Below are 25,515 nucleotides of genomic sequence, written 5' to 3' on the forward strand. Positions count from 1 at the left end.
TGGCTCTTAATAACAATGTTGAAGCGAACCATATTTCGAATCGAATGGATCAAATTCAATCAAATAATGCTTGTTTGCTCGCAAACGAAAAAACCTGACTTCAAGTACATCAAGTAATACAACATAAGTACACGAAAAAATATAATTATAAAACGCACTAGTCGTCACTACGATTCTCGAGGGTTCCCCTCGATTTCTCGGGGATTCTATCATCAGATCCTGGTTTCCTTATCATGGTACTACACTTAGATATGTTCTTTCCAACAAAAAAAGAACTATCAAAATCGGTTCATAAACGACGAAGTTATCCCCGAACATGCATAATATGAATACATATATACGGTTGAATTGTGAAATCCCCTCCTTTTTTGAGTCGGTTAAAAATATTGTAATAATACTAGCTGACTCGGCAAACGTTGTCTTGCTGCAAAACGCTATTTAAAAATAGGGGTTGGTGGTAGAAGGGTGAAAATTGAGGGTTGTATGTATTTATTAACGCCAAATCAGAATAAAATAAAAAATAAAGAATATATCTAAAAATAAAAAAAAAAAAAAAATTTAGGAGCGAACTATACTTAACATTTAGGGGGATGAAAAATAGATGTTGTCCGATTCTCAGACCTACCCAATATGCACACAAAATTTCATGAGAATCGGTCAAGCCGTTTCGGAGGAGTTTACCTACAAACACCGCGACACAAGAATTTTATATATTTGATATAAAAAAAAAAATATTAAAATAAATTTAAAAAATTATCTTCAATTTATCTTTCAGGCCAAATTATTATTTGCTCTGAAGTACAAATTGAATTACAGAATCGTTAATTTCAGATCATAAATTTATAATTAGAAACTTCGATGATATTTCCGGCAATATGTAAGCAAGAGTCAGTCATATCAGCAGTTATTATCTAAATTGATGAAAGTTTACGAGTTTCGCGCTGTAAACAAATGTTGAAACATTAACTCTAACGATGTCATTTTCTGTTAGCGAGCCGCTTTGGCGTATGGTACGTATTACTAGCGAGAGCGACTTGAAAGCAAACACCCAAATTTTAAATAAATCTGGAATAATTGTAAAATAAGATTTCAGTCAGTCATTCAGTTCAACCCATTGCAATCCGGTGCTGGACATAGGCCAAAATGAAATAAATTAAAAATAAAATAATACTGTTTAAAATTTTAATCCAAATTTAAAATATAATTGATTATGGAAAAAAAAAGAATTTGTAGTTTCAATTTTATTTGTGTTTATATATATAATTAAATATGTATTTGACGAGAGCTTTTGAGAGAGTTTAAATACTTAAATTGTTCTGTAAATAAATGATTTCATTTAGAAAAATTACGAACAGAGACAGTTAATGAATTCAAAAACGTTTAATCACTTATAACTTGAGCCATACCCAAAAATGACTACAGCGGCTCTTACAGCCATTTGAATGAGTGCGGATATTGTTAACCTTTAAGAATTAAATTTGTTCTGTTCGTAATAAGTACAAGGAAGAAATGGAAATTCAAACGAGTATTTAATGTTAGACTTTAATTGCTACTGCAGGCGTTGTAAAGCTCTTGCTCGAATTCACCTTTGAATTTAAGCACTAATGGTAGAGCGAAATTCTTGAATAATACCGTCTTGAGACTTTATTTCTTGTAAAGGAATGCGCCTTGATATAGGGCTAATTTTAGTTTTCTGATATTAGGTTTTTTTACTATTTTGTACATACATGTAAACTCCTAGTTTTATTAGTATAAATAATTACTAGTGTACGGAAATTGAATATGGAAGTTGGTAACCAAATAGATATTTACATCGAATTCAGTTCTGACGAATACCTTATAGAAAATCTTTTTGTTTAAAATGCAAAGATGGTATGTTGTTGAAAGTGACGCTACGAATTGACTACGAGTTATCATTTGTAAAATAACATTATATTGTATTTGTAGCATCCGTATCCGTAACTCTAGTGTAGTGGCACGTGTACACACCGGCGGTTTGCTATTTCGATTCCGCTCGGGTTAGACTTTTGTATTTGTACATATATTTCTTTCCAGATTGGATTTCTGAGTCTGTCCTTGTGGATCTCCCCGCTGTGCCTCGTAGAGCACGTTAAGCTATCGGTCCAGTTGTTATCATAAATACACATATGGGCTGATAACCATTGTTACAGTCTGAATCGTATTATTTGTAAGGATAGCAATCTGGTGTAAAGATTTCAATCACACAAACAGAAAACGTGGCTTGATTATTGAGCTATTCATTTATTTTGTTCTTTGTATCTATCATTGTTTATGCAGAATCTGTATCACGGTACGGGACAGACTCGAAAATACGTATGATATTAGTATAAGGAGACTTATAAAGTACCTACGTAAGGCTTACAGAAGATTACAACGAAATATTGCCCTTAAGTCAGTTTGTACTATCTGAAGAAAGTGTGTAGTTTGTAAGAAAATAGTTATATTACTCCCTACTCTATTCTCAATCTACCCCAGAAGCTCTAGTCATCTTACACAACACAAAACAGGAATACAACACTTAAAATCAGTATTATTTAGCTGTGATCTGTGAGGTAAAGGTAGTTCCCCAATTGGGCTACTCCTGATTTTGAGCAGGATATTTCTTGCTGTGCCCCACCTCAGTAAATTCTCAAATAGAAAAAATAGAATAAAGACATAGAGTGAGGTATGAAAACAAAATAAAAGATACATGTTACTTTTAATTGATTTTATTAAAAGTTTTAGTCTGCATTAACTTAATGATTTCTTGTCTCTTAACAGACTATTATATAACGGATTCATATATCGAAATACTGTTAACACAATTGATTCTAGCATAAACATTTCATTCAAAATCATTATGTGACTTCTATTAAGATTTGATTGAAATATTATACATGACAGTGATTCAATGTAAAAAATAAGTATTGACTTAAAATAAATACAAAAGTAAAATCTATTGAATTGGATATCCAATGATAGTCTATGACAGAACGTGAAAACATTTCAAAGGCTGCACGGAATTTATCAATTGATAAATTAAAAAACGAAATTTCTATTTTTAAAATGATATCTTCTAATAAAATTATTATTAAATCAACACAGGAAAATGTCTAATTTAATATACGTAAACACATTTTTAGAAATAAAATCATTGAACTGATACAATTAAAAAAAACACTATGTTTTTATTAATAATCATTTTGTATGGTACATAAAAGACAGTTGAAAGGCAAGGTTATGCGGAAAACAATGTAGAATAGAGGATGCGCCAAATGGGACAAAACACTCCATACCTCGCTGTAAACACGTTTAAACATCCATACGACGTGCAATTACTCTCACAAAATAATAAAAAAATTGAAACACGTAATCGTATTAAGCTAACGTATTGCAGGGCTCTAATTCGAAATTTTGTGAATGTAGATAAAATGTTTAGTATAACTCTTATAACACTCAGAGAATCTATTAAATCAGTCAATGACGATGTCATTGTAAGTCGAATAAGGATAAATGCGTCATTACAACCTGTTATACCGTTAGCTAAGTATATTTACATATTTACAAAAACTATTGGTCCTTCTATGTAAAAAATAATGTAATAACGTAATTTAGAAATAAAAGCACTTATTAATTATTTTCAACTCGATCACATAATTTTTTTTTTTTAAATAAATATAGCAAGCAATTACAAAATACATAAATTTGACAAATTGAAATAATTTTTATTGCTTTAACTACTATTCAGTTAATTGATTGAAAAATTGGTGTCTCACACGTAACTCTTATTTAATTTCTATATATTTCCAATTTCCTTATAACGTTCAAATTATATTATCATTATTTATCTATAATTTAATTTTGTTTTAAAATTTTATCAACCGTCCATTTAAATTTTGAATCGACTTCGAATAGAAACATAAATTAATATTATCAATTTTAGTTGAAACATTGCTCACTTTAGTTCGACAATGTTTAGTAAACCTTCATAATTAGGATGGATATGCGGCTGAGCCTCATTATCGTATATTATGTACACAAACTTACAATCTACATACTACGTATATACAAACATTTACATCGAATACACCAATAACGTCCATTACATCGTCATTAAACACTTCAATCTGACTTAGATTTACTATCAACTTTTATAGATATGGTAATATTATTACTTCATGTGGATTGTCTATACCGTCACATTCACTAGTAAAGTCACGTCTTTTAAATTTGTCACTATTAACGCCTTCTGGATGCAAGCGCGTTCAAAGTTTAAATATAATCTGTAACGCACTTGAGAAGGTCCGGCGGGAGTCACACGATCTCATCGTGATGTACCACGTCACTGCAACTGCCGGCGCGCTGCAGTCAGGCACGCTGGCGTCACACCCTCAACTCCTCCATAGTCACGTTGGATTTCGCATTTAACTGCGTATTTTTCTTTGTAAGAGTACTAGTATTCATTATTTGCATTTGATGAGCCGATAACAGCGGCTGATTCTCTTGCAACTGACCACTGGCTAGTGTATTTATGTTACTTTTACCTATTTTAGGCGGTGGAGGTGCTCGTGGCAATGTCGCCATGCCCGCGACGTTATTGCTAGGTAGATCGGCAAATTCAGGTGGAGGTAATTGATGATGCGAATGTGTATGGTGATGACTTAAGATTGTAGCTGGATCATTTTTTAAACTCGTTTGAAATGATAAAGCACCTTCCAGATCACCACATATGTTGTTCGGCATCTGGCCATTCTCTACACGTTTTTTTAAATGCGATCCGTTAAGGTGGTCTTGACCATTCATTCTAGTCTTGTCTCGCTGATAATACACTCCAGCAAATATGAGAACGTTAAGTATGAGTAATGAGCATCCTATAGCAATTGTTACACTTAGAGCCGTTGAATATGCTGCGAAGCCATCCTCTGGTGGCGACGTCGTTGATCCATCTTTTGTATGAACCTCAGACATTCCGATAGTACTTTGAGTAACAGCACTTAAGCCCACAATGTTAAAATTTAATGGTGATGTAACATTCAAAACAGACAACAATGGTATTTTAGTAGCCACACCAGAATCGGTTAGCACCATTTCTGTAACTTTCTTAAATGGCGGTGTAAATGTTTTAAGCGTAGGTTGCAACGAAGAATCTTCGTTTTCAAGTTGATGATGTGACTGAGGCACGTCTTCTCCACCGGGGCGATGGAGATCAGGCACCAAGTTTAGCCAAAATGATAGTCTGAGAACAATATAATTTTGGTAAGGTACATATAGTAATTAATATTGACAAGTAATAAAATATCTGGAAAATTCCGTCAAGATAATGAATATGTTAGCTAACCCACAATGAAGTGGTGGACTAAGCTCCAATTATTTCTCCTACATGTTGAAAGAGGCCTATGCTCAGCAATGGCATATGGCTAAATCATGATCCCAATAATCGCAAGTAATCTATCTCATCCAAAACTTTAATATGGAAATTTTTATATAGGTAGTCATATCGATAAAAAAGCGTGTGTTATGTACGCACGTAAGAAGTTATACTTCATTGGCTAGCTAACTTCACGTTACTAGATTCTTCTTCGTTGACTAGCTAACTTCGGGATGTCAGTTTTTTGCGACGGTGTGCGCGCGCATTGTAAAAATTTGTTCTCGTCATTTTTCCCTAACGTACCAAAAGAAGTATAGCTTCGATAAATAATTCTTACCTATGAGCTCGATAATGATTCTTCAATTTTGATTTTATATCGATATTCAAATACTTCTTGTGAACCGCTTCATACGCAGTCCATTCAATATTTTTCATTCTTACTCTCTCTTGCCTTCCCGCTCTTATTGGATCAGTTTCTTGAGCTTCATTGGGATTCCTAGAACAAGTACAGTGTCACTAACTACTACACATATGTTTTATTTTCTCTTAAATTTCGAAGATTGGTGATAATTTGTTCTACCACTCGAAAATGTTTTTGACAATTATTTTTTAATTAGTAACAAAAAAAATTATATTTTCGGCTCGTCTCAATAGTTCACAACATACGATATAAAATTGTAAGTCTGAACTGCTATTTACAAAAGGAATTAAAATAATATACAAAGTATAAAACGTTGCAAACTTTTATTTTATTTGTCTCTAATTATTCATTAAGAATCAATCAAAGACTAGCCCGTTGGCGCAGTTTGTAGTTACCCTGCTTTCTGCTCCGAGTGTTGTGGGTTCAATTCCCACCCCAAGTTTGGGTGTAATATAAATATTTATTTATATATGTATTATTTATAAATGTTTATCGAAAAAAAAAAATGTAGCTATACCAGTCTGTTGGAACAGACGACCGTGTGTGTATTGTGTGGATATTCATTTATTATTATTTATTTATTTATAATTTAAATAATATGGTTAGAGCGTAAAAGAAAAAAAGAATCTTACCCAGTCTTTGCGAAATTTCCCCAGTAAAGCATGACAGATTCAGACAGCGACACTTCTGATTTCGTGTAGTTACGAGGGAAATGTGCCAGTCCACCGACGAGAGGTGCTCCGAATATGTAGGGAAGCTCCTCGCCGTGAATACAACCTTGACGCTGATTTAAACACATAAATAAATTTAATTTTAATTTTAACATTATCAAACTACATATAAACGTTTCCCTTAAGACTTTTCTATCCATGTAAACAAAACCCTCGCAATCATACTAAGTAGTGGTCGCCCAGAGGTTGAAATTCGACGATAATTAGAATTTTTAATAAATAAAACCAAAATATTATGAAAATAAAGAACATTTTTTTAATTTTTTTTTATTTGACTACAGACTTTGACAATCAAAAGAATATAATATGCGTGCGTGTGTCAACATTTGACATTTTGACATTTGGTGGTGTGTGTAATGTTTTTTTTTATTGATTGAATGTATTTTATAAAAGGTATGAGCATCCTACACTCTTTCTCTATATAAACTATAAGTCTGAGAATTTTCATACTCCTCCGTCCGCACAATTTTCGTAAAAAGGGGTTTAAAGTTTTTGCTTCACGTATGTAAGATGTATAAATATTATAGGAAAATATATTTTAATGAGTAAAAGATCTAATGTTCGCAAACATAACTCACAATAATCCATCTTTAATCTGAGTGTAATTTTGTATCCATATAAAATAAACCTAAAAAAATATAGCATGGCAACATATAGAAGATGAATGACAATTCAAAAGTACTTTTGAAGCCTATTTAAATAAAGTTATTTTTGATTTGATTCGGTATTCCATGTAAGATACTAACTTTGAACTAAAATACATTTTATATATTATTTTCAAAAGAGTAACTGCGGAGTTTCTTGCCGATTCTTCTCTGCAGAATCTACATTCCGAATCGGTGGCTTCAATTAAAAAATAATAATAATTACTTTAAAATGTTAATTTGTAAATTGACGATTCGAAAGTACTTTTGAAGTTTATTTGAATAAAGTTGCTTATGATTTTGATTCGGATTTCGAATTGTAAAGTCATATCAGTGTGTTACGTAGATTTTGTTAATTTTATGAATAATTAAATTGTTTAGCTTGGATCTCTAAAAATCTTACTATTTCTACATAATTATATATAAACACTTTTTTTTAATATCATATCAAAAATCGTCCGTTCCAGCGGGGATCGAACCTGCATGTCCGACTTACCGTGTCGGTGCTTTAGCCAATTAAGCTATGGAACGATGCACTCGCTAGGTCAAAATTTTTGATATGATGATTTTATATTCGGTCTAAGCGACTGTGGCGCCGTCTATAGTGAGTCCTTTACAGCACTCGTAATTATTCAAAGTTTCACCTTACAATGAATTCTTTGACAGTAGACGACACCATGCTATTTTTAATTCGTACGATTTATTTTTGTGTTACCCACACATTAGGAAATTCTAAACAAATTCGATCCCCGCTGGAACGGTCGATTTTTGATATGATATAAAATTAAAAAAAAATGTTTAGAATTTCCTAATGTGTGGGTAACACAAAAATAAATCGTACGAATAATTATATATGTTAGTATGTACTTTATAATTCGTTATTACAAACCTTTGTAAACAATAAATATTATAAAGAGGAAAGATTTAATTGTTTGTCTGCATTGAATAGGCTTTGAAATGACTGAACCGATTTGAAAAATTCTTTCACATAGGCATAGACATAGGCTTTATTATATTTTCAAAAAAATTTGGGGGAAAAATATTTTAAAATTTTTGTTAGTAAGCCAGGGCGGGATGCTAGTAAACAATATATACTCGTAGATACAGACCAATTACATTAAAGTAAAAAAGAAATAAATAATTTACAAAGAAAAAATTACCGTTATATTAAACGGCTTTGAAGTGATGAATAAATGATAAATATAGAACGAGATGGAGTTTTACAATGCTCAATATTTGACTTCCAGCTACGTTCCGATTTTCAAAAGGTAATATTAAAATGTGAGGTAACATTTTCATTTCATACAACGTTCAAATGAAAGACGCGGCAGCTTTTGAGCGATGATTTCTTTTACAACTTTCCATACTACCGATCGAAATGTTTTGTGTTTTTCGACTAGCCAGTTGGCGCAGTTTGTAGTGGACCTGCTTTCTGGTTCGCGGGTTGCGGGTTCGATTCCCGCCCGAGTCTGGGTGCAATATTTGCATTTATTAATAAATGTACACATGAGTTCACGCCATTTTTGGCGTCTACTTGTGGAGGTCTATGTCCAGCAGTGGACTGTGATAGGCTGAAATGATGATGATGATGATGATGATGAATAAATGTATTATTTCTATGTATATTTATCAAAATCTATTTAGCTATAAAAGTCAGCTGTTACCTAAAACACGAGCATTAATTTGCTTACTATTGGAACAGACGACTGTGTGTGAATGTTATAGATGTAAAAAAATATATTAAAGAGACATGTTTGGAGCTGTATTGACAGTGCAGTTTATCTAAAGTACACGAGATTGGCAAGACGCTTAAGATTTATGTCACACGGATTATGTTACGGTCGTTTTGACATAGAAATGCTCAACGAAGTATATTTAAAATTTCAAGACGTAGATATTTTCAACGGTTCAAAAATATTTTTCAAAACAAAATAAAACAATAGTTCTTTTAAAAAATAAATAAAAACAACAACTAAATATATATATATATATATATATATATATATATTTATATACATTTCATAAATATTTATATAATGTTCACTATTATTATTATCATTATTATATATGTTATACTTCCTTCCATATTAAGTTAATTGTATTTAAATTATACTTCCCATGGGTATTTATAAGTTTAATATGAAAATAAGTTTTTTTTTGCGTTTTTCCTTGTATTTTATTTTTTCACGTTTGTTAATTTAAATTTTAAGCGGATGGATGGTCCTAATTGGCCTTTTTGATTATATTTCATTCTTGTTTGTTTTATAATTTTTTCTGTGCTGTGTATGGTACACGTATAAGTAAATAAATAAATAAATAAATTATAAAATGTTGGTTTGATGACGATTTGTCCAAATGTCTTCGAAATTTCTAAATATATTTTTGATTCAATGTCTTTGAAATTACTACAGATTTCAGCCTGTAATATTCCACTGTTGGGCATAGGCCTCTTTCTCCGTATAGGAGAAGGATTGGATCTTAATCAACTACGCTGCTTCACTGCGCGTTGGCGGATATATTCGCTATCAGGTATTTATGTTAACAACTGGGACCGACGGTTTAACGTACTCTCCGAGGCACGGTGGGGAGACCCACAAGGACAGACAGCTGAACCGGTAAGAAATATTTGTATAAATATCAATATCCATCCCGAGCGGGAATCGAGACCGCAAACCGTCGGTGCTTTAGGCGACTACTCGCAACACTACACCAGAGCGGTTGTTGCGGTGCGGACCATACGCTGAATTTGTAACAATAATTTTGTTTGCTTGCAAACGAAGAAAACCGACTTCAATTACATCGACAAGTAGTACAACGTATTAGACGAAAAAAATTAATAAACGCACTAGTCGTCACTACTATTTTAGAAGGTTTCCCTCGATTTCTCTGGGATTCCATCATCAAATCCCGGTTTCCTTATAATGGTACTACACTTACTGCGATATTTCCTTTCCAAAAAAAAAAAAGAATTTTCAAAATCGGTTCGTAAACAACGAAGTAATTCCCGAACATACATTTAAAAAATATATGTATATATGTATGGTCGAATTGGGTAACCTCCTTTTTTTTAAGTCGGTTAATAAATACATTGAATCTTATTTTAATAAACACATACAAAGAAAGGTTTTTAAAGTTTCATATATGATATGACACGTACTAATTGGAATGTTGAGACGATGTTATCTATACAAATAAATAAAATTGAGCAAATGCAAATGAATAAATGGTACATAATTATACCAAAATAACATTTTTTACATTTTTTGTCTGTCCGTCTGTTTGTTCCGGCTAATCTCTGAAACAGCTGGACCGATTTTGACGGGACTTCACTGACAGATAGCTGATGTAACAAGGAGTAACTTAGGCTACTTTTATATTTGAAATTTATTTATTTTATAAGTCTGCGAACTGAACAATAACTTTTTTGTTAAATTCCACGCGGACGAAGTCGCGAGCACAGCTAGTAAAATAATAAAACAAGCACCGAATTTGAAGTTATAGATAATAAACGTTACAACACATAACGTCAAATAACTCAAATCGGATATAAAGAATACACCGTTAAATCAATATCGCGTGCAAGTAAAAGATATACGATAAATAAGGCCTTAAAAGGATTCGGTATATTACCAAACTCAACTAATAAATGCATTTGGCAGAAGTCCAAAAATAACATAGTTTATTCGTTCTGCGATAGATTTAAATTTGGCGAGGACAGATCAGGAAAATCGGTAAATTCTACTTCACGATCTATTTAACTTAAAAGCGATTGCAACTATACCGAATGTATCTAAAAGTTGTGTTAAAATACAGTATACATATGACGACGCTCGTGACAAACATTTTGACATTTGTGTTTGTGCATTGTGTATGTTTCTGGAGACACACACAAGAAAGTCTTACTTGGGTCCGTTGAGTTTGAAGCATTTGTCGAAGTAAGACTTCTTTACGTACGCTTGACTTGGAGATGGTGAATGCGTGCGAGAGCATTACGAAAAGTTCGATCAGGCCAGACGAACGAAAGTTGAGAGAGATATAAGTTAGTAAGATAGAAAGAGAGAGAGTTACGTTAGTTAAGGTTTTACTGTAAGTAAATTTTTCAAAACTAATCCAATACGAAAAAAGATTTTAATTAAGTCGCACTAAAAGCCATTAAAATAAACACACCAACAATAAAAAATGTATTTGTGTTCAATAATAATACATAGTATATAAAATCGTTAACTGAACCGTCTGCCAATGAAAGAAAAATAAATGTCAATTTTAAACTAGTAAACAAAGTACGTTAGCTCAAACGAGCTTGTAATTTAGATAGTAGGTAGCCTGACCACCTCATTGGCTCGGTAACTCGTTAGTAACAACAACTATAACTGAGATATTCCAGTTTATTAATAGCTCGCGCTAACAAAGCGCTTATAAAGAACGAAGTTTTGCATATCTCAGATAATAGTGATCGGAAGTTTAAAGTTCGTTTATTCAGCTATGAAAATTTGATTAGCGTATTTACAAACATTTGAAATTACGATACTTTAACCGAAATTAAATTTGAATATGAGTTTCTAAAAACTTGCGTTTCGTAAACATACTAAAATATTTAAGGGAATACAAATTAAAATTAACTATGTTAAGGGTAGTATATTATAAAATTATCAACGGTTAATATAAACGGTTTTATGTTCAAGTCACTTAATATTTCAGGTTTAAATATTTACTTTACCGAATCTCATCAATTATAAGGCTATTTAAATTAGTAAATATTTATATATTATCCTTTAAGATTTCCTTCGGTATCATAGTTGAACAAAGAGTACATTTTCATCGGATTGTTACTTTCTAAAACAATGTATTCCATTTCTTTATATTTACATTGGTATATTTGATTTATTTCAAAACAAACTAACTCAAAACAATAAATAAAACAAGGTCATATTTTAAAATTCTACAAACGAAACATATTTTATCATTCAATATTTTCTGGCAACCAATAACCAAAGTTTTATCACGCTAGTTATGCTATGAATAAATAAGAAAGGAATTCAGCCGATTATGCTTTTTGGCAAAGCCTGCAAGAAAATAATATTAACTGGCCAAGTTGTGTCGCAAATTTATAAAAAGGCATCTTACGTTTGCCAGGTTGGACTCCCATAGTGAATTGAGCATCGAATTTGGCAAGATTTTATTTTTGGACACAACCCCTAATGCACTTAATGAGTCTTTAGAATTTTATTCAACATATTTAGTGATCTACTTATTTTAAAAATATACTCTTTTCAGTTAAAAGTTTAAAAATAAATTTGTAACTTAGCAAATAACAATCGAAGCTTTCAATTCTAGGAATATCATTTTATCATGGGTCAAAAAGACTTTATCTGCAAGCGTACCAACTGTACCAATGCTTTCCATTTTGTACATCGAATTAGTCCAAGTTTGTTTACGCTGTTAGTGATGCAAGACCGACTAATTTAGAGTTGATTGTTGGTAACTGTTATGGGATGAATGTCGAAGGACGAAGAGCGATCGGCAGACCGAAAAAGCAATGAATGGATTGTGTGAGTGAGGATATGAGAAAGAAAGGAGTAAGCACTGAAGTGACGAATAATAGAGAGGAATGGAAGAGGAAAACATGTTGTGCCGACCCTACATAAGTGGGATAAGGGCAGGAAGATGATGTTGGTAACTGTCAGTAAGTATAAAGAGACCTCCTATATATTGTCTTGAAATATATTTAAACTAAATGTACTCTAATAGAGATTTTTTAAATCTTACCTGTGGATAGTCTCCATATTTAGTTTGATAGTCAAAAACATAGAGGTACGAATTTCGTCTTAGGGCTGAGTGAGTATCCGCTGTCAAAACAGTTGGTGCTACCACTTGCGCGTCACTTAAGGCTTCGAGAGTTTCATCCCTGATCAAAGTTAAAGCGTTATATTAATATTGAATTTTGCTTCTCATAATATTTAGAAACACTTACACTTAAACTTTATTAACATAATTATTTTCACTTACTCGATTCTAAGTTATTTTTTAAGTCAAGTTAAATTTACATTATTTTGTTTTACACGATGTATAATTACAATTAACTATCAAACTTAACTATCAAATTGAAAAACTATTTTTATGTAAAAAAAAACAACAGAAAAATATTTCAAGATAATTGAACCTGATATTGATAGGATGCTGCACAGGTCTTTCCCAATCCGTGTATTCGTTGATAATAGTAGCTAAGATTTCCGAGAGGTGATAGCTATAAGTATTTCTTACGAAGGATTTTAAAATCTTAGACCTCCTATCTGCCTCTATTCCATATTGGACGTCATCACCGCTGAAAGCGAAATAGGCTTCCGCTTTCGTTACTCCTAACATGAGATCGTACCTGTAAGGAAAGGAGTATAAGTATTTATGTACATATCAAGCTAATTTTGAAAATAAAAATATAGCACGTACATCGAATTTTGGCAAAACCTTACATTCTAAAGTAGATTTACATAACGATGGAAGAAAAAGACAACAAGTTGACAACACCGCACACTTCTGTACAATATGTCTCCGATAAACAATAATATTCTTCTCACGGAGAAAGATACCGTTTTGCAGTACGGTGAAAAACCTATTTCCCAATAATTTTCTTAACTTTTTCGATGTTACCTCTAGACTACATCCTTAAAGGTGCTGATTTTCAAACAAAAATAAAATTTCCTACATGGTGTGCTGTGTAGTTAAGTGTTAAATTAATTTTACTTACTTTGTAAGTTGAGCAATAGCACTTTTCCGCATTAACACCGCATTGATAATATTAACCGCAGTTGCTCCTTTACCGAGCGAGGCCCGCGCCACCTGCCATTCATACCCTGACTCGGGGTTGACGAGCATATCTCCAGTATCTGTGGAAAAAAATATAAAGGTCAAGGCGTTCCAAGTACAGACGAGATCTGAACACACTTCTAAGCATACGTGACCTGATAATACATTGCTACTCTGAAGAGATCACTTTTTCAGTATATTTTTATTCGTTGAAGTGTTTTAAAATAAATCTTATATTATCTACACAAATAAATAAAATTGGAGTGTCTGTTTGTAGCATTAAAATAACCGCTTTTTACTAAATGCATATGGATATATACACGATACATACAATCAAAATAACATTTTTTTACAATTTTTGCCTGTCTGTCTATCTGTTTGTTCTGGGTAAACTCTGAAACCGCTGGACCGGTTTTGACGGGACTTTCATTGGCAGATAGCTAATATAGTAAGGAATAACTTAGGCTACTTTTATTTTAGAAATTTATTTATTTTAACGCGGGAACAGCTAGTATACATTATAAAGTTTGAGCTACGTTTTATTTGGATTACATTAACGTATACGGAAATTTAAGTATTTTCGTATCGACTTTAGTGAAAATTTTAGGTACGACATTGTGCAGATTATGCGAGGTAAGTTTTACGTACATTGGGACAACCAGATCGCAAAAGAGAAGTGCCGTTAGATAATCATAAATCAGAATCAGCCAATGAAATACACCCGTATCGAAGGTTATCAGAATACAACACGATAAAAAATCCTTTTAAAACTTCTGGAAAAAAAATTTTCTCTTTGACGTTGAAAAACACGGAGAAGTGAGTGCAAAAATCAAAAGAATTCCTCGTTGAACCGACCGAGATAACTGAAAACATCGACGACACAAGGGAACGAGATGAGAAAACTTCGTGGGACAATTTAATAACGAAGCTCGGACGCGAACGGCCTGTCAACCGAGTATTTCTGCGTTCACAATTGCGGAATCCGCAAAAACTATCATTTACAGATACAAGACACAGAATAAGGGTAGACCTTGAATCCAGTGGTTCGAATGATAATATTTAATTAGGGTAAAATAAATTTGGTACGAGTATTTATATTAGAAATGACAAACTTATATACATGTACGTACTTGGCTTTTATTACTCGTTGCATGACATATTTTAGCCTGTAATGTTTGTTCTTAAGATTTCTGGCGTAAACATGTCGCTTAAAATCGATCATGTGTATAATATTAACGTATTCAAAACTAATAACATTTAATATTTACCTCCATAGTTTTGGAAACAGGTAAACTTATATTTAAAAACCGTTGCTCTGGCGGTTGCGGGTTCGATCCCCGCACATGACAAACATTTGTACTGGCCATACAGGTGTTTGCCGTGGTTTAGGTGTTTGTGCAGTCCTTGTGGGTCTCCCCATCGTGCCTTGGAGAGCACGTTAAGCCGTCGGTCCCGGTCGTTATCATGTACATCTGATAGCGATCGTTACTCATGGTAGGGAATATATCCGCCAACCCGCATTGGAGCAGCGTGATGGATTAAGCTCTGATCCGTCTCCTACATGGGGAAAGAGTCCTATGCCCAGTAGTGGGATATTACAGGCTAAAGCGTTTATATGATGTCATCGTTTACGTAACTTATTTCTAAAACAAACAAAAACAAACTCTGCATAAATTCCGCTTTGTGCTATCGCATTGACGTCATATCCAGTAATATTTCAACATTCGTTTTCATTAGATTTACGCGTTTTATTCTTTCAATTTTTTTTAAGATTTTATTGCGTATGTACATCTGAATGAATATAGTCACCTTATAAAAGATTCATTGCCCAAGGCAAAGGCCTATTTCACATACAGAAGAAGTGTTGGTCTCTATGACAGCAACCGGGACCGAGGATTGAGCTTGATCTCCAAGGCAAGGTTAGTAGAGACACAATATTAACTAGCTCGTTGGCGCAGTTTGTAGCGAACCTGTTTTTTGTTCCAAGGGTTGTGGGTTTGATTCCCAACCCGAGTCTGGGTGTAATATAAATATTCGTTTGTTTATTTTTATTTGTATTATTTATAAGTAAGTTTACTGTTACTTATAACACAAGCATTAAGTTTCTTACTTTAGGAACAGACGACCGTGTGTGTATTGTGTAGATATTTATTATTTACAAAAAAAAAAAAATACTGAATCATCTAATATTAGGATAATTATTACAAATTCTATACATTAAAACGTACAGTTGACTAATATTTAAATTCGCGCTCGCTCGACCATTCTAATTTCAGCGTTCTCTGCGCTTATAAGAAAAAAAAATATATGTACATATAATCGTTTCGAAACTTGGAGTCAAACTATTACTCAACAATATAAAATACAGACTCTTTCACTCCAATTTAATCGAGTAGAGTAATTCTATCCGATTTACCAAAAATGTCGAATAAAAATCGTATTACAAACGCCGAATCCAAAACCCTATTCAGTAACTAAAATCAAACTTTCTGTTCACTATTAACATAACATGAATCTCTAACTAACTGAACATCGCATAATCCTCCGAAACAACAAAGTTGTGGAGAGACGACTAAACAGAATTATCTTGTATAAAGTTGTATTCACGTCACGTTCCGTCCATTCGTACTTGAGAATTTTCCTGAAACTTTTCCCGTTGTTTGTCCTTCGGTCACAGTTTTCACGCTGGACATTATAACCGGGCTTTACTTTGAAGAATATCAGTCTCTTCAACGTGACAATTTCTTAATTTTATAGACTCTTTCTTTCAAGCAGACGATATGTCTAATAGTTTCGAACATTATGTTACGCATAGAGCAACTAGGGGTTGACGCAGTTGTTAAAGTAATTAAAGCTATGTTGCGCTAGCACTTTTTTATACAACTAGGTCGGCAAACAAGCGTACGGCTCACGAGATGGTAAGCGATTACCGTAGCTTATCGACGCCTGCAACACCAAAGGCATCGCAAGCGCGTTGGTGATCCTATCACCAACCCCCCCCCCCCCCCAGGAGCTCTGGTTACCTCACTCACCAACAGGAACACAGTACTGCTTTAAAACAGTATTATTTAGCTTTGATCTTCTGTAAGATCGAGGTGCTATCCCAGTCGGGCTGCTCCATATTTTGACTTTGACTGAACTTTTGACAGAACGAAGTCTGCCCGGGCAGCTAGTATGTAAATATTTCTAAGATATCTTTACATATTCAGTGAACAGTCTTATTTTTATGTATGTTTAAAACTTAACTTACCGATAACAACTCCATCGACGCTCGGACCGAAGGCATAAGCGAAATCTGGAGCTTTGACGGGCGCAGATAACAAAGCCTCTAGCGGCCTTTCTCGTAAACACCGCAGCAAAGCGGGCGGAGTGAGTTCTGAGAACGGAATTATATTTAGAATATAACAATAAAAATATACTTCAATCTCTTAAGCTTTATATTTTTTTAAATAAACGAGACTAGCTTTGAGATACTCATTAAAAAGGTTCAAGTGCTAAATGTTTCTATATTTGATATTAATATTTTAGACTGAGTTAAAATCGTGAAAAATTATGTGTATATTATATGACATCCTGTGTCATTATTTCTTATTTTAATTGTTCAGTCTAAAATTATTATTATGACGCGGCGTTGGCGCCGCGGTCACAGCCATGGATTGTACCTGTTGCGCTGGCGGTTGCGGGTTCGATCCCTGCACATGACAAACATTTGTATTGGCCATACAGGTGTTTGCCGTGGTCTGGGTGTTTGTGCAGTCCATGTGGGTCTCCCCACCGTGGCTCGGAGAGCACGTTAAGCCGTCGGTCCCGGTTGTTATCATGTACACCTGATAGCGATCGTTACTCTCATAGTAGGGAATATATCCGCCAACCCGCATTGGAGCTGCGTGGTGGATTAAGCTCTGATCTTTCTACATGGAGAAAGAGGCCTATGCCCAGAAGTGGGACATTACAGGCTGAAGCGAAAATTATTATTAAAATCGGTATATAGAAGCGATGATATGATGTTATAGAGAGTTTAGCAACTTTTAGCGCTACTTGCGTAATATACAGTACTTATTAAAGCCTGCCTTAGTCCGGTAAAGTTGCTTAGCAATCATTCTAAATACATAGTTTCTGGTAGTATTTTATTCTTTTATCCATTGCTGGATTTGTTTGATAGCAAATTTAAAACTAAGTCATTGGAATACTCGGGTTCTATCATAACACAAATCATACGAATCTACAATTGTTGGTGTAACAAACACAAGCTTAAATTAATACGATGTATATATATGATGCTGTGTGGCTACGGCACTAAAGAATTTAGCCACCCCCTCTCTTCCCGTGGGTGTCGTAAGAGGCGACTAAGGGATAACAAGGTTCCCCAACCACCTTGGAACTTAAGAAGCCGACCGATGGCGGGATAACCATCCAACTGCTGGCTTTGAAATACACAGGCCGAAGACGGGCAGCAGCGTCTTCGGTGCGACAAAGCCAGTACTGCGGTCACCAACCCGCCTGCCCAGCGTGGTGACTATGGGCAAAACACATGAGTTCACGTTATTTTTGGCGTAAACTTGTGGAGGCCTATGTCCAGCAGTGGACTGTATAGGCTGTAATGATGATATATACACAGCTTGACTAGATTTGTGTGTGTTTTAAGCATGAAGTTGAATGTGATATTTGTGACATCATAGTCAGAGTGCGTTCTAGTAAAACGTGAAAGTGGGGAGGGGGGGAAGGTCGTTATTGAAATTGTTGTTATTGTCATCGAAGGATATTGAAGTTCATTTTTGATTTTGCATTTAATACGAATTAACTGAAAGTATTAATTTAATAATTGTATTTACTCGCAAACGAAACAAAACCGACTTCAATTACATCGACAAGTAATACAACGTAGATCGACGAAAAAATAGTCAAGTAACTACGCGTTATCAAAGATTACTCAAAAAGCAGTAATCAGATCTCGATAAAATTTAAATGTGACCACATGATAAACATCAGCTTTTGATTAAATTAAAAATTATCAAAATCGGTACTCCTAGTAAAAAGTTATGTTGTTTTTCGAGAGTTTCCCTCGATTTCTCTGAGATCCCATCATCAAATTCTAGTTTCCTTATCATGGTACCAAACTAGGGATATTTCCTTTCCAACAAAAAAATAATTATCAAAATCGGTACATCCAGTAAAAAGTTATGAGGTATAAATACAACGTAGCTCGACGAAAAAAGCGTCAAGTAAAAACGCATTATTAGATTTAACTCGAAAAGTAGTTGTTAGATCCTAAATAAATTTAAATGGGACCACATACCACCTTTTCCTACCTTTCGATTAAAAAATTTTTGTCGAAATCGGTCCACCCAGTCAAAAGTTCTGAAGTCACATACATAAAAAAAAATACAGTCGAATTGAGAACCTCCTCCTTTTTTGAAAGTTGGCTAAAAATATTCCAAAGTACTGAATTTAAGAAATATATTATAATCATCCCTTAACCGCAGTGCAGCGTGATGGATAACCTACGGTAAACAGGTAATACAGATCTTTAGGTATCTAATTTTAATTATAATAACATAATTTTGATCGAGTTAAATCTTAAGTAAATTAATAAATAAGCTTTGTTGAATTTTGTAATTGAGGAAAACATGAAAACAAAATTGATTAAAGTATTGATCCAAGTTCCTAACTGTGCAAATAGATAGCACTAGCATCATAAGATCGTGCTTGAATTCACTATACTGTCAATAGAGGTCACTGCAATGACGAGCTAGAGTTTTTATTATTATATTAATAGATGTCGCTAGTATCTAATTAAATCGCGTTAACGCTTCATTTTGATTGTGATATATAGGTCGGATTTCCTTTAGCCAAGGAATTCCATTCCGACGACGCTCTAAGCCGAGGTGCGATCTCGCTAGGAGACACCCTTAGGGCGGACGTTTTTGCCCCCCGAGCCCTCCCAGAGGGCTCCCTTTCTTCCTTCGCGGCCGGTTTGCCTTAGTGCCCGGCCCCTCTTACCGGTGACGCTGTAAAGGCCGCTAGGGCCAACAGCACTCTACAATTCGAAAAAAAAAAAAAAAGCCAACGAATCGGACGGCACTCCGATTCCTTGGCTAAAGGAAACAAAGTACCTAGGCGTCATTCTCGACAGTAAACTTTCGTTCAAAGCCCACATCAACCGGATCCGAAACAGGGCAGCGTTCGTACTAGGTCGATTGCACATGCTGCTATGCGGGAGGAGTAAAATGTCTCTTAGAAATAAGACGACATTATACAAGGCCTGCGTACGACCTATTATAACCTACGCGTGCCCTGTCTTCGCTCACGTGGAGCCAACCTTCATCCATAGGCTCCAAATCATTCAAAACAAGTTTCTATGCACTGCCACGTACTCGTGGTACGTGCGTAATGTCGACTTACATCGCGACCTTAAGATCGATTCAATCGCGACGCATCTCAAAATATTCGCTACAGCGTATTTTGAGAGGGCGCGCAGTCACCCAAATCCTCTTGTAGCAGAGGCTTGCAAATACATAGGTTAGGTAACTTACAGACAGTACAAAGATGTCCCATGCACGTCTTAACCGACCCTGACGATAGGATCACGGAGCTCAACGCCATATACACCACCACACACAGGACACACACACACCGCCCCCGCCGGCGAGGGCGAGGTCCCCGCACGCGCCTAGGCGCATAGCGGACCGTCCGTAGGCCGTCTCAGCGCTCCGCATAGCGCCTCCTCCACTCCGACGACGACGCTCTAAGCCGAGGTGCGATCTCGCTAGGAGACACCCTTAGGGCGTGCGTTTTTCCCCTCCGAGCCCTCCCAGAGGGCTCCCCTTCTTCCTTCGCGGCCGGAGCCTTTAGTGCCCGGCCCCTCTCACCAGTGACGCTGTAAAGGCCGCTAACAGCACTCCACAATTCGAAAAAAAAATTCGATCAAATGAGACCCAACAGCAATTGTGTGTTATCACTTGAGTGAGAGTGATGAAGTTAAAGTATTACGTGGTTGCATCTTAGGGTATTAGTGGCTGAACCAATTTTTTTTTTTTGATATCGCAGGGTAACCCATTTACGGGTGATATCCAGGATGCCCGGGTAGGCATTCCTAGACCGTATGTCGGCTTAGCACTTGGGGGTGCACTACCGACCAAAACCCCTGCGGGAGCCTTCAGCCGCTTTAATTGGAGGGTCCCGGATCTGCAGGCAACAGGATCCCTCCAGCGACAGGCTGGCCTCGGCGAAAAGACCAGACTTCTCCTCCATGGGACTGTCCAGCTCACCTCTGAACAATCCCGACGATGCCATGTCTAGCAGGACCGGGTTCCCATCCCGGCCCGACATGGGCACAGGGGCGTTACTGGAAACGCATTAAGTAGCGCCTCCTACGCACCCCCGTTCGTCGCCTGCGGACGGAGGCCTCGTCGGCGGCCCCCTTTCTCATCCGCTCGTCGTTCTCCTTCTGGGACATTACTGTCTCGCAGAAGGAGACCATCGCCTTCCAGGACTCGTCGTCGCCGAGCATCGCGGTGATAACGCTCGGCAGTGAAAAGTCCCCTCCGAGGACTGTCGTCAGATCGCGACGTAGCGCCGTCCATCTCGGGCACACCTCGAGGGTGTGCTGGGCAGAGTCCACCGCTGCGCCACAATCGTGACATTCAGTCGTCGGCTCCCTTTGGGCCGTCCGACACAAGTATTCACCAAAGCAGCCGTGCCCGGTGAGAACCTGCGTCAGACGGAAGGTGAGGGGTTTGCGCTTACGGCGCATCCACCGCTCAAGGACCGGGCGCAAGGCAGCCGTTACGCGTGTGCCATACGGCTGCTCCGCCAGGTCCTCCCCCCACCTCCGCATTAGTGCTTCTTGCCCCATCCGGCGCACCCGTAGGATCCCGTCCAACGTGGGGTTCTCACCGAGAGCCCTCCTACCCGAGACGTATGAGTAGATCTCGGCAAGGACCTCCGCCACGAGTTCCCACGGGGGATCGCCGGCTAGAGCAGTGCTGCAGCCCACGATACCGTACGGTACCCCCGGATCACCCTCACCGCGATGATCCTCTGCGCAGACCGCAGCGCGGCCTTATTCCTCGCAGTGAGGCGATCCGCCCAAACCGGGGCACCGTACGTCGCCATACTCCGGCAGACTCCGGAATATAGCTGCCTGCAGGCGGCGCTGGGTCCTCCGAGGTTCGGGAGGAGTCTGCCCAGTGCACTCGCCACCTTCACGACCTTCGGTCCCACCACAGCGAAGTGTGGGCCGAAGGTCCACCCTCCGTCAAGGATGAGCCCCAGATATTTGATTTGGGAGCTCATCCTGACCCTCCCCTCTCCGATCTGCAGGGTAGCCCCCGGTGGGGGTCCCTTACGTCCGGTCCCGCGGAAGAGGAGGGCTTCGGTCTTGTCAATTCTGACCCGAAGCCCCAAACTCTTTATGCGGCTGATCACGAGGTCGAGTCCGACCTCGGCCAGCCGCGCCGCCTCCTTGTAGTCTCGTCCCCGAGAGTAAACGAGGGTGTCATCCGCATAGCAGATGACACCCATCCCGGGGAGGAGACGGCCTCGCAGGACCCAGTCGTAACCAATGTCCCACAAGATCGGGCCCAGCACCGATCCTTGCGGGACACCACAGCCGACTCGCCGCCACTCCACGGACCCCGACCGATTCTCGAGGCCTACTTTCCGATCGGAGAGGTACGCCTCCAACAGCCTCCCTAGATACGGAGGCACTCCGAAGAATTTCAGTGCCTCCCGTATCACTGCGTGCGGGAGGCTGTTGAAGGCGTTCGCGATGTCCAACGACACCGCGACCACCACCTCCCTCCCATGTTCCGCCTCACCCGTCACCGCCCGCAGGCGTTTGAGGGCATCGATTGTCGACCGGCGTGCTCGAAACCCGAATTGAGATTCTGATAGTCCGGGTCCCGAGCCTTCCTCCAGGTGCTGAACGAGCCGGGAACCCACTATTCTCTCCAAGAGTTTCCCAGCTTCGTTCAGCAACACCACCGGTCGCACCGACGAAGCCGAGTCCGGTGTCCGCCCTGCCTTAGGAAGTAGGCAGAGCCGACCCTCCTTCCAGGTCCCCGGGAACTGACCAGACCGCAGGCAGCGGTCAAAAAGTTCCCGGAGGCTGTTGCCGAGGTGCCCGAGAGCGATCGCAAGTACTCTCCCGTGCACCCCGTCTGGACCCGGCGCCCTCTTCTTACTCCGAAGGCGGGACAACGCCGCCTCCATTTCAGCCTCTGTGACGGGTGGGGGAACACCCTCCTCCTCGTCCGGCGTCTGCCGAGCCATCCTGGGGGGCACGAAGCCCTCGGGTTCGTCGGGAAAGAGTTCGGAGCGTCGGGAGTGGCTGAACCAATTAATCAATCATAATTATTAATCATCCAATTAATTAATCAATAAAAATCACAGGATTAAAAAAACAAGGTATTCAAAAATAAAAACTAATTAAGATGACACGTAGACTTAATTTACCCACTATTTTTTTCAATAAAATGTATTTTGTCTGTGTGGATACTTAGAAGATTCTGCAAACAATTCGTAAATTAAGGTAAAAACAGAATTTGCTTACCAGGCGAACAATTGGCGTGAGTGGCGACAATTTCAGCGTATTTGTTCGGGTCGGCCACTAGCGACCAAGGACTCAGACCCGAACCTGACATCAAGATCGCTCTGTGGAAGAGGAGACCTGAAACAAGGATAATCGTTAAGGCATTATGTAAATGAACGGATGAATTTACCATTCTAATCTATGCTAATGTTATCAGGAGAAAGATTTGTATTTTCTTATTTTTCAATTTTTATAACGAATAAAAATCGAAATCTACTTGATCTATTTAAAAAAAAAATCCCAAGGTGCTACGTTAATTGCTACGTTAGCACAGAATGACAAAGGTATATTATATAAAATTATTACATCAAAAATTTCGATCCAACAGGTACCGCCGGCCAAGAAAGTGGTGTACCACCCTAAGGTTGAATGCCGCTTGCAGATTCAAAGGTGATAAAGATTAGTTTCGCTTGCAGATCGATCTGACAACTTCTATTGCCGTCTTTATCTGATTATTGATAACGATATTATTTATATCTAATAGAGTTTAGAATGTCATGTATAATAATGACGTATGAATACTTATCAATTGAGTTTATGCCATTATCACTCATCTCTTTCAGTAATATCTTTCAATAACGAACCTTGTTGTAATTTTCGATGACTAGGAAACTAAATAAAAACTGGTACTAGATAAAAAGAAATTGTTTAGAATTCCCGAATGTGTGGGTAGCACAAAAATAAATCGTACGAAAAAATATCTTTTATTGAAATTAGTACTTATTCGTCTATTATAATAAAACGATGTAATTGTTATTAAAACGTATGAAAACAATTTTCATTATTTATTAAATTTCAATTTATTACTTTATGTTGTTATTACGACTTTTAATTTATATATTTACGTTTACACTTTGATGTAATTTTCGTTTGAGAATTTTTTAATAAGCCTCCTTAAAATATAAAGAGTTTCTTTCGAAGTTTTATCAGGCAATTTACACATTTACCATCTTTTAGGAGTATTTTAATTGAGTATTAATGAAAATCAACTAACTGTTCTTTGATGACTTAAATATTTTTTTAAGGAATATTAAGAAGACATTTTTTTTTAATGTTTTTAGGTCGGCAACAAGCGTACAGCTCACCTGATGGTAAGCGATTATTGTAGCGTGTAGCCTATAGACGTCTGCAACAGCAGAAGCATCGCAAGCGCGTTGCCGACCCTATCCCCAATGCCCCCGAGAGCTCTGGTCACCGTACTCACCAACAGGAACACAACACTGCTTAAAAACAGTCCCCAGACGGGCTGCTCCATATTTAGAGCAGGAAATTTCCTGCTGTGCCCTACCCCGACACGGTGAGTCGGAGGTGTGGGTTCGATCCCCGCTGGAACGGTCGGTATTTTTGATATGATATTAAAAATCTTATAACCTATAATTAAGGCAACACTTATACTTAATATTTTTGATTAAGTTCTTTTTTTAACCGACTTCAAAAAAGGAGAAGGTTACTCAATTCTACCGTATATATACTTTTTATGTATGTTCGGGGATAACTTCGTCGTTTAAAAACCGATTTTGATAATTCTTTTTTGTTAGAAAGGAAATATCTCAGGTGTGGTATCATGATAAGGGAACCAGGATCTGATGATGGAATATCAGAGCAATCGAGGGAAATACTCGAAAATTGTAGTGACGACTAGTGCGTTTGTTATTTTTTTTTCGTCTACTTACGTTGTATTACTGGTCAATGCAATTGAAGTCGGTTCTTTTTTCGTTTGCGAGCAAACACAATTATTTATTTTATAAGTATATATCTTGTTGGTGTTAATATTAACAAAATAACTAAATAAAATATATTATGGAGAATATTATTAAATATTTTAAAATAATTTCAAAATACCCATAATAATTTCAATTAAAGCCTCAGGTAAATATTTTAAGCAATACCAAAAATGGATTCGTTATTAACGAGGCTACATTTACGTGGGTATAAATAAAATCATTACAATTTACTTA

At 37.0% G+C, this 25,515-nt stretch overlaps 1 protein-coding gene across 1 annotated transcript in view; it reads right to left on the bottom strand.

The window, feature by feature from the left end:
* Positions 1-4,383: 4,383 nt before the first annotated feature.
* The window catches only part of LOC123662811 (neuroligin-4, Y-linked), a 75,315-nt gene continuing 54,183 nt past the window's right edge, over positions 4,384-25,515 (bottom strand). Inside the window, exons 4-11 of the mRNA XM_045597610.1 lie at positions 23,519-23,635; positions 17,216-17,341; positions 13,907-14,045; positions 13,325-13,537; positions 12,931-13,069; positions 6,422-6,573; positions 5,706-5,864; positions 4,384-5,236 (exon numbers count right to left, since the gene is read on the bottom strand). Of these exons, the coding sequence (XP_045453566.1) occupies positions 4,384-5,236; positions 5,706-5,864; positions 6,422-6,573; positions 12,931-13,069; positions 13,325-13,537; positions 13,907-14,045; positions 17,216-17,341; positions 23,519-23,635 (1,898 nt within the window). The remainder of the gene's footprint in view (positions 5,237-5,705; positions 5,865-6,421; positions 6,574-12,930; positions 13,070-13,324; positions 13,538-13,906; positions 14,046-17,215; positions 17,342-23,518; positions 23,636-25,515) is intronic.

The sequence above is a fragment of the Melitaea cinxia genome, chromosome 2, assembly GCF_905220565.1.
Source record: "Melitaea cinxia chromosome 2, ilMelCinx1.1, whole genome shotgun sequence".
Taxonomy (NCBI): Eukaryota; Metazoa; Arthropoda; class Insecta; order Lepidoptera; family Nymphalidae; genus Melitaea; species Melitaea cinxia.